Genomic DNA, 11169 nt, shown 5'->3' with positions numbered 1-11169 from the left:
GGGAGACCCCACCAAAGGGGATCCCCCCTGCCAAAATCCACCACTTTTCCAATACACTGAATCCCTGCCTTCCAAGACCCCAACCGCTAAAACGAACCCACCTCTCAACTCTACCTAAACATAAGAGGGAGGGTGGGTGGGAAACTTTTTATTTCCAAAAGAGGGCCTCTCACTATCATCCAGCCCTTTTAACATCTCCCATTCCTAATCTTCTCCTACCCCACGTTGTATACTAGCCCAGCCCCCTCTAGCAACACTACCTTTTTCTTAACCCCTTACAAGCTCGGGGCTAGGCCTAGCACCCGGTCATGTAGGCCCTGTGCCTAATTCTTACGGCTACGGGCCTCTCTTTCTCAATGGAATGTGCGTTTGGTCTGTTGTTTCTTGCATACAATTACTTTATTTTAATATGTCTTCTTAATGAACTGTTAGTTATTTATTTTACATCTAAGTTCACAACTAAAACAGGTGCACCATGATATCAGCTGCCCTGTGACTTTACCCCTTTTATCCTGGTAGGCAATGATAGGTTCTTACAACAAACCAGTGATATAGGTGTTGTGAAAATTGAATCTCAACCAAAAAAGTATAGCTCATATAAATGTTTAATATGCCAATCTCATTTCAAACATTGTTTTAAATCCTGTTATGGGGTGACAACTACCAATGGTGCTCCTGTTTGCTTCTTGTCACATGTCCCCCTGATGAAAACATTTTTCAATAAAATAAAACAGTACATATTTATAGAGTGTATTTGGTGAATGTTACATTCACTGCTTCATATTCCAATACATTCAATCCAGTTTTAGTTCAGATTTACTTTCAGGAGCAGAACTAAACTTACTTCCCCTCATTCCTTCGCCAATGTTGAAATCTTCAGTTGTTCCTCCTCCGGGTTCAGATCCTCAGTCATTTTGGTTGGCCAGGCCAGAATGGCACAACACATGCAAGTGTATGGGGTACATTTATTACCAGCACAGAGGTTGGCCAAGATGGCACACATGTGTAATCCAGAAATGGAATCAAAAGGGGCAAACCTGGGACAGTCAGGCTGGGAATGAGAGTGCCAGATATTGGTGGATGTCCCTTAGCAAGACAATAAAGCAAGTTTTATGTATTGTGCTGCAGCTTCTAATGCCAGGATCACTATCAGAAATTTCTGGACTCCCTACTAGGTAAGCCTCCTGGGGTACACACCCCATGTCCAAAAGTTACAGCCTTGCAAAGGTCCAGCTTTTTTAATCAGGGCCTGGTACAGAAGTACCCCTTGCCCCCACCTGATGGCAACAATGCCTAATGCACACTGTGAGAAGCTGCTTCCAATGAAATACGAGTAAGCAGTTTCACTGCAAGAGAGAAGTCTATACAACTGTGTAAGACTGGAGGTAAGGCTGGAAATTAGCTTTAAGTAATAAAGCCTACCCCAAGATCTACCTTTGGCTGTGACTGAACAATAAAGAAGTATCATTAATAGGGTCATTCCTGTGCTCTCCTGACCTGTAAGCAAGTTCAAAGGTTGAGAGTAATAGCACTGTTCAAAGGAGTGTTGATTTAGAGTGTTGCCCCCCCTGTCCTGCTGATTACTGTTGCATATTGGATAACAGGAAGCTGATAGCAACATGCACCCACATACATATGTTAGATGTGTCGAAGCTACATAACTGTATAATTTTTTTAATGACTGCTTGGAGTTCAGCTTTAAACTGTGATTATTCACTGAGGCATTGCTAACCCTAGTTACAGCACTATATTTGCCTCACTGCTAACCAATATCAAATTAATATCATTTATGCATGCTATGAATAAATTACCATTCATTTCCATTTACAATATTGCCTTGGTCTATTAGCACACTGTAGGAATGTATGTGAAAACAAGCTTCACAAGAAACTGTACAATCCCATACACCTAGTTTACATATCATTTGCTGATGGCATATCACAGCACTGCTTTAAATGTGGAAGTTATTGTTTACTTCTTTTGGTCATTAAATTTTCTGTGATTCTTCAAAAGATGATGATGCATTGTTTTATCCATATGACACTGATTTGTGTCTAGATTCAGGAGCATCAGCATATCTTGAAAAAAAGTATAAAACTATTTCCTATCAAGAACAGTTTCTTTAACTGTCTGTTAACCATAGTGTGAGCAAGAATCCCCCTAACTGGGACAGACACTCCCATTAATAACTGACTCAAAACCTAAACAAAAGTTTTTGCAAGTGGTGGACTTTATTATACTATTATATTATATAATAAAAGTAACACATTGATCATCAAAGAGTATAAAAAAAAAACAATGTGATAAACCTCTTTTAATTCAATAAACTTAGTTCAATATCCTACAGTTTATTTTCTTTCTAAAGAAAGCTATGGCTTGAGTAGAAAAGCATGACTCAGGGGTCAGCAGCTGGCCCTTGATTTCTAATATCCAGAATATACACACCAATTTTTGGGGACTCCAGTTCACAAATGGGGTTATAGGTACATCTCAGCTGATTATCATATCTGCTGTTGAGTAAACCTGGTATTTGTTCTGGTATCGGCAACATACAGAATGAATCTCATAGTCCAGAAATGGTCTCCAGCAGTGTTCCAGGCATTTTGTCTATTACACACATGGCATATGGCATAGAGGGGCAGTAAGTAGTTGATCTATAATTATTAATAGTATAGGCAGGGTAAAGTTATCTCATAGGATCATTCCACCCAAAAATGACATTTTAGCTATAGGGGTATGGTGGGTTGAGTAACTCCTCTACTTTTTTGTCCTATATCCTCTAGAAGTCAATGTTTTTGCATGTTAACCTTAGCATGTTTCAGCATCACCTATTGCATTCTCCAGAGTGTGAAATAGGTTATGAAACCAGCAGCGAAAATTGGATCCACTTATAATGTATGAATTGGAAATCCACAGATATCCTACCAACTTATTCCCCAGGCATTATATACAGGCAGGCTATTTAAGATTTCAGCATTAACCTAAATATATATATAAAAAAAATAGGTGAGCTAGTCTTTTGAAATATTAACAAACAATAGGAGTTCTCTCAATCATATCCATTTATAGGTTCAGTTCCAGCTATATATTGTATTCTATATTTGTACTGTACTGTAAACAATTAAATGTTATCCTAAATGTACTTTTGTGTGTTTTTGTCCCCAGCTGCTGGTGCAGTGGTTGTGGAGGAAACTCTCCATCATTTAGACTTCTGTGATGTATTGGTTATGGGGGATGAGCTGAACACCAAACAGGAATGTCTGGAACTGGATCGCAGCGCACTGCAGGGGAAACATCTTGATGCCACCAATTCAACCAAGGGTTATTCAATCTATGGTATGCTTTGAAACAGATACATTACCAGGTTTTAATGTTCTACAGAAAACCTGCAAAGCAAGGCTTTCTCATTTGTAGCATACTGGTAGCGGTTTTCATTCATGCTCAGGAACACATATGACATTTAAACTAAAATGTACTATTTTTGCATAATACTGTATGTAATCGTATGTCTATATATCATATTTGTCTACTAAAATACTAAAACGTGACCCCAAAAGCTATACTTATCATAGGAACTGTTCAGGCATTACTGTGCATGCACACTTCTATTGACAAATCATTTGTAATGATGGGATATTTTTTTACAAGGCTTAATGTATATAAAATTTTTTAGTGTTTATTTTATTAAACATACTATTTAAATATTCTCTTCTTTTTCAGGTATAGACACAATGAAAAACTATGAAGAGGTCCTTCAACAAATCCGCTATCGTCACTGGGATTCTGCCGCTATCTTTGGCCGCAAGTTCAAAGTCAAGTGCTCTGAGTTAAATGGACGATATACAAGTAATGAATTTAATCTTGAGGTATGAGACATCTATAATTATTATATAAGCAACAATAATATTAATAATAATAAGTATCATTAATAAAAAAAATCACTTAAAAACCATGGCTGCAATTTTCACTCAATTTTCTTTAATCGTGTACTGTGAAAATATATAAAAGGCAACCTATATTTATCATGTTAGTAAAACAGGGATAAAAACAGAAAGGTTATGGCTGTGGTATGAACTTCAAATGTTTAGATGTTGCTTGTTGATTGTTGCAAGATATTGTGGGCTAGGAAAAAAAGGTTGTTTCACTTGACAGTGAAAAAAATGTAACTATCCAGAAAACATAGCCCTTATGTTATAAGATAAAACTGCACTTTAAAAGTACTAAATAATATTAAAATCTTTTTTTCTTGACATAGGTTAATATTTTGCATAATGCCAATTACATGGAGCATGTGAACCACATGGTAATCCAGCCACAGTTCATGCCATCTCTCCAGCATCCAAACACTGAAGTGTTGGGTCACGAAAGCCGAGGTATGAAAATCCCATATCTATTTCTGAATTCATGTGATTTCAGCATCCATTTGATCCCATACAAAGTACTATTACACAATGATGTGGCATCAACGCATTTATATAACAACGTTTGATGAGCAATGGGAATTCTAAATGCAACAGCTGGTTATTAAATACAGATGGGAGGAAGAAAGTTCTGAGACTATTATCAGTTCTGCATGCAGATAAAGCAAGGCTTATTCCTGTTACTTAGTACACAAAGCATGGCATGTACCACCCAGAAAGTGGCAGATGGCAGAAGATGATCTTCTTTAATGGACTGGCATTATACTCATTATTGATAGAACATAAGAAATATTTTTTTTATAACATGCAAAAATCTTGTATTGTGCTTACTTAACTGCATTCTGATGTCCCTGTTATTTTAAGTGTTTGCCCTAAGTACCTAAAGGTATTGAAGAACAAGAGGCATTATAATAAAATATAGCATTATTGTGAGTATCCAGCAAACACACCACACTTTGTGTTTACTGCTCTTGGTTTAAATTTGATGACATCGCTCTTTCATGCATTGAAACACATTAACATGAGACTCCTTGACCAAAAATGTTTAAACCAAAACGCCTCCTCTTTATTAGCTCTATTTATAAAACAGGATCAGATATTCCCTGGTCGGAATCTTACAGATCCATGATTTTCAATGGTAGTAATTGATTCCCATAAGGGAATGTTTGAGGGAATGTCAGATTCCCTGTTTTATAAATTTAATCCTATGTGTTTGTTTGATCTCTAGAGAAGGAGAAATACTTTAGGTCCATATTATTAATTGTTTCAATAGAAAACACTGTAAAAACAGAGCACCCAAACAGGGTCTGAAGTTTGCTCAAATCTGTCTATGCAAATATCTATACAAATTTGTGTTTAGAATGTGTGCCATTTTCTTTTTAATCAAAGGCTTGCATACAACAGTATTGTTTTCTCTAAAGGTACCCAGAGCTCCATCTTAATAAACAACAAGTACCACAAAATGTCCACTGTTATCTGTATTAGCTATCTATAGTGCTCCCTGATCCAATATACTTTGTTACTGGGGTGTGGCTTTCCATCAAACCATGGCTTTGCACTGCCATCTGCCATTCCAAAGTCTGTATAAACTGTGTCAGTGGCTCTCATTGAGTAGAGCAGTGTTTTTCAACTTTTTTTGAGCCACGGCACATTTTTTTACATTGAAAAAATCCTGCGGCACACCACAAATCAAAAATGTTACAAAATGACACTCTGTAGCTAATTCTTTTGTCTCTAAGAATAAACAAGAAAACTATGTTACCTACTGCCACCCACTGACATGGAAGAGTATTACATTACTCTGCCAGTCACTACAGCACAGACACTCGACAATGGTAATTGGATAATTTCCCACGGTACACCTAAAGATCCCTCATGGCACACTAGTGTGCCGCGGCGCAGTGGTTGAAAATCACTGGAGTAGAGGGATGACAATTGGGGGAGCTAAGCCATGAAGTCAAATAGTAAGGATCGGGCAGCACAGTGAAACTAAATCAGAGTTGGACATGAAAGAGGTCACTCTTACTGATAAAGGTAACATAGATGATTTTGTGGTGTTTGCAGAATGTTTACCTTTAAACTTCTATAGTTCTGCTACATTGATCTGCTGTGACTTTGTAGCACAGGTAACTCTGAGGCTTCTCCAGGCCATCGGGCCATTGTAAGGACATTGTGGCATTCAGTGATATTGGGAAATTGGGTCTGCTAGCAAAAATGGTAGTTCAAAAATGAAGTTGAGCCTTAATCTGAATCTCCAGTCTCTTTCATTTTAAAGCCAAAGCTTTATAATTGAAAAAATGGTGCCCTGTCTTGGGGTTTAGAAAAACATTGGACTACAGTATTTGGTGACAAAAGTTCTTATAACTTCTAATTAGTAATTTGCCACATTGTTATTTAGTCTCTCCAGGTGCTACAGCAATTGTCCTTGTGGCCTGTATCAGCATTTTGGTGATTATCGTTGTACTGGGAATCTTCAGATTACGAGCAATTCATCAACAGGACTTTCCAGAAAGAGAGACAACGAAGGACACTGATATGGACTGGGATGATTCTGCTTTAACAATCACAGTTAATCCAATGGAGGTATATGTTGTTGTTTGGTAAATGTGTGGATATTTTTTTAATGCTTTTACTGTATTACAGTTTTCTTTTCCCTCCATCTAAGAGAGAATGTGTTGGGTTATTGGTACCTATACTCTATAGTTTTGTACAGACAAGCTCTATGGTGGAACATGGTGGAAAGCTCCATCAGAGATGGTGTAAATCTTAAAAGTGTACCTGGTAAATTAGAAATGAGGAAAATCTTAAAATGGTATGTACGGTATGTTGCAGCCTGTCAATAGCAGAAATTTTCTTCTAGGTTCTTCATGACATAGTTTTATTACCCCTTGATGCTGTCCGTAGAATCATTGATAGTGCTGTTTGTTTCCATTAATTTACTACAATTATTTTAACCTGTGCACAAAATAGTTTTAAAACTTTGTGTTGCATTTTAGGTTAGTGATAAACAAATTTAGTGTAGCATTCCAGTCCGTTACATCAACAGTTTTTTCCTCTTTGGAAAAATGTTTAAACCAAATAAATTCAAGATGACCTTTCAATGTACATCCTGTAACATCATAGTAATGATATGTAAAATGAAAAATAGATATCTTTATTGATATAAATATAAATACTACTATTATTACAGGTAATAACCACATACAGTTGCCAGAGTGTGGTATATTTTGTGATAGTGGTCTTTTAAGCACTATCAAATGAACACATAATATATGAGCATCATAAAAAAGAATAACTAAATACCCGAGCAATAAAAATCTAGTTTGAGTGTTAGTAAATTTACAAGAATATAATTTATGCATTTCTACCATCCTTAAACTGCTTATATTTTCTAATACCTTCTTTTTTTTTATTAACTTTTCATAAATGCAAATAAAATGTAGATAATGTGATTATTTTCTTAAAGATAGCCATAGCTTATGTATATAGCATATATATCTGAGTTTATTTTACTTTTGCTTTATGTAGAAATATGAGACAAATGTGGCAGGTGAGGGTGAAAGTGAAGAAGAAGAAGAGGAGGTAGAAGATGAAGAAGATGATGAAGAGGAGGAAGAAGAGAGCACAAGTGGAGACTCTGAGGACAGCGAGGAGGAGGATGTGGACAACCAGGCAAATTTAAAGCAGCACAGTGCAGCACGAAGAGGGCACTTGGAATGGAATCGATTAACACTTACGTACTAATACTTTCCTCTTCCTATTCTTCCTTTTGTAAACACAAATATTATTTATTTCAGAGGCAACTACTCTAATGTAGACCTGTCATCTACACACACTGGAGGCCACCATTTTGTGAGCTGAACTGACATTAAGCCTATCAATTGACTAGGAACTAGTGATATCACTAAGGGCTTCTGCACCATAGTGGTAGCCTCCATTGTATGACTGTGTGTAGGTGACAGGTTAGCTTTAAAGACCCTGGATTTAGTGACAGGATTATGAATTACTGCTGGGATGTTGTTCATTGCCTGCAACAGCCTACACAAAGCAAAGGGTTAACCATATACTAGGTTTTGTAGTAAGTGGCACTATGTTGTGCAGCAAATGCTGTGGGAATAATAATACAAGTTTCTGCTTGTTATAGGTGCAAATGGTATATAATAATTTATATGGAATCGATTTTGTGTTAGCCTTAACTGTCAACCCATTTGCTTTGGATGATATTTTGCAAATATTTCCAATATTCTGGAGAAAATGTTTAAAGGAACTTTTTATCAGAGAACAAGAAAGAGGCTATTGCTGACCTCTATCTTTAAAAATTATTTTTGTAGGCTGTCATGCTGACCTTCTAGCCTCTATGCTGTTAGTCTTTTATTTGAAAAAACATTTGCAGATAAGGATTTCTCTCTCATTTCCATGTCTATTTTGTTCTTCATATTTGCTCTATGTGATAGATTTTGAACAAATGTGAACAGGTAGTTTGACAAAGCAGCTAATTTTACTTGCCAATTACTGGTTCACTAGATTTACCAGTGAAGTGTAGGACATAAGGGCTATACAGTACAGACCCTTTCATATATGCATTGGCAATATTTGGCACACATGTAAGGAGAGTAGTCACTATTAGGTAAATCCTAACATGACCCTAGCCGTGAACCTCCTGCTATGTCATAATCTGAAATCTGCTGTGTTATTCCTTATTTAACTGATGCACAAGGATGTAATCATTGTTATGTCTGCAAGGCCTATCATTTCCACAAGTATAAACCTTTATCTATGCTATGATAGAGAATTTGGAGCCTTTCATATGTTATTCCTAAGTTTTAGCATTGTTAACTGATGCACATGCAAGGGTTGTATGTAGTTACTGTCAAAAAAGCCTCCATATGTCCCTGTCCATAATCTCACAGCTAGGCTATGAAAGGCAGTCTGGGGTCTTTATGCATTATTCTTGGGTTTGAGCGGGTTGGGAGCTGTTATATTGTTCACACTCAGAAGGAGTAGGTACTGTCAGGTCAGCAAAGCCCAATATGACTTCAACCATAATCCCCCAATTATGTTTCATAAAGAAGTTTGGGGCTTTTTTGGGTTATTCCTGTTTTTGGGGAAATATCTAATTTAAACAAGGGCTAAAAACAGGTGACTCTTCTGTACATTGTCATGTTTGTGCTCAGTCACTCACTTGATTACTTCTTTTTTATGTATGCAATAAAAATACGATTCCACACAGTATGGCAATATACATTTTTCCATTACAGCTGCATAATTACAATTACATAAATGACCAGTAGTGTATAGGACACAACATTTTTGTCAAAGATGGCAAAACATGTGGGCAAAACTTGTATACATTTGGGATGTAAAACAAATAGGCTTCATTAGAGAATGGCAAACATTTAAAATATGCAACTGTAATATTGCCTGTAACATTGGCCTTCCTAACTGTTGTCAGAAGAATCCCGAATTGGTAAACATCCCACATGTATAACACGGCATGGCCCTTTGGTGAAAGGTTACAAGTCTTTGTAGAACTACCAGATTATTCAATATTAATTGATTAAAGTGACATTTCAGGTCCCCAGAGTAGTGTATCTCTGCTGCGACAATCTTTCACAGAAATAGAAGAGCATAAATGAGAATGAAGTGTAAGGCAACACAGTAATGTCACATCACCTCTGTTTTATTAATGAATATCCAAGTTGAGAGACCTATAGGTTCTATGTGCCTAATGCTAGTAATATCAGTTTATGATCACAAATAAAGCTGAATTAAAAAGTGATCAAGCAATCAATCAATTAGGATAATCCAATATTTACTAAAAGATAATATATTTAGCTGGTTAAGAAAGTAGAGACTCTGTTAAATCGTCCTTGGAATATCATTTCAAATTCTCCAGAGCACTTGGGTTGATGTATGATGGTGACACTTCGTATAAGCTCATTTATCTGCCCATGCTGTCTTGTAAAGTTTATGGGAGTGGACTGAGTACCGAAAGGTTCAAACCACCAGTGTGTCATCATTATGCAAGAGCCTATTGATTTAAAATCTGCCTGATCTACATGCAAGAATATAAAATAAAAATAACATGTCCTGTCAATTAATCCACTGAATTTTTTGTCAATGCTATTTTTTCATACAGGAGAGATTTTGGTTATGAAATTGTACCTAAGTAGTCTTATTTATCCCCTTGGCTTTAGTTAAAACAAATGTGGTTCCAGTTTGAGGTGGGACCCATTGTGACATTTAAGCCCTTCTTGAATATCAGTTTCTTGGGAAGGATTGTTAAGAATTTTTCCAAACTCTGTTTATGCATTTCAGCATGTAGAATTGTTAACAAGTTCTAGTTTTAGTAAAAATTCTCATTGTCTGTCTGCTTATGTCTGCTAAACCGGTGAAAGGGACCATCTGGTGCCATTTATAGATTGGGTGGAAAAGTCAGATGAATTATTGCTATTTATTTTTGTTTAGTATTCCCCCCATAAGCATCAGCTAAAAGAATTACAGTAATAAAGTATATTGTAAAAGTTACCTTAAAAAAATGTTTTAAGAACTGAGTAGTTGTATTTATGACCAATGCACTCATAGATGTTATGTGCAAGCTACAAAAGGGATATACATGATAAAAGATGAACATAGAACATCTGTTTTATTTCTCTGATTTACAAAAAATAGTACTAGATAAGTAAAAATGTTAGCAAATCAGAAAAAAAAGATCATTTGGTTTCTATGGCTGACCATCTTTCATAAACCAGTCCTGCCATGTGGAACAGGCCCAAAATGTTTTGTATAAAAGATTCAATCCAAGAATTTAAACTCTCATCCACAATACGATTTATATTAGATTTAGCAATAGTCCTCAGGCAAAAAAATCTCTTTCTGTATGACCATGCAAAGTTATCTAGAAACAAATGTTATAACTCTGTTAGTGTCACTGACTACTTATTTGTAACTGTGTCATTATGTTGTACACATATATTTTCTTATAATAATATACCTAACTAGTCAATTCTGTGCAATGTTTATTCCAATCAACAATATGTTCAAAATATTATATATATTATATATATAATATAAGGTACAGTTTTAGGCCCCCTAAAAAAACCAAAATCTAAATAAATATACATAAAGTTACATTTTACATAACCAGCTTGTTTATCCTTCATTTTAATGCAAAGCTCCATGTATCTGCATGGTAGCACTTCACTTCTCTAGAGCACCCAGGTACCCATAACAAAGCAAACAGAATCTT

The 11169-nt window shown here is 36.0% G+C and overlaps 1 protein-coding gene across 2 annotated transcripts in view; it reads left to right on the top strand.

Moving 5' to 3' along the window:
* CLSTN2 (calsyntenin 2) overlaps positions 1-10926 on the top strand; it is a 439150-nt gene extending 428224 nt beyond the window's left edge. For both annotated transcript variants that reach the window (XM_072407880.1, XM_072407879.1), the window contains 5 exons: positions 3166-3336; positions 3721-3866; positions 4256-4373; positions 6319-6503; positions 7449-10926. In XM_072407880.1, coding sequence (XP_072263981.1) covers positions 3166-3336; positions 3721-3866; positions 4256-4373; positions 6319-6503; positions 7449-7664 — 836 coding nt within the window. In that variant the 3' untranslated portion in view covers positions 7665-10926. The remainder of the gene's footprint in view (positions 1-3165; positions 3337-3720; positions 3867-4255; positions 4374-6318; positions 6504-7448) is intronic.
* The last annotated feature ends 243 nt before the right edge of the window (positions 10927-11169 follow it).

This window comes from Pyxicephalus adspersus, chromosome 4 (assembly GCF_032062135.1).
Source record: "Pyxicephalus adspersus chromosome 4, UCB_Pads_2.0, whole genome shotgun sequence".
NCBI lineage: Eukaryota > Metazoa > Chordata > Amphibia > Anura > Pyxicephalidae > Pyxicephalus > Pyxicephalus adspersus.
Note: the sequence above shows the minus strand (reverse complement) of the source record. Positions and strands in the feature narration are given on the sequence as shown.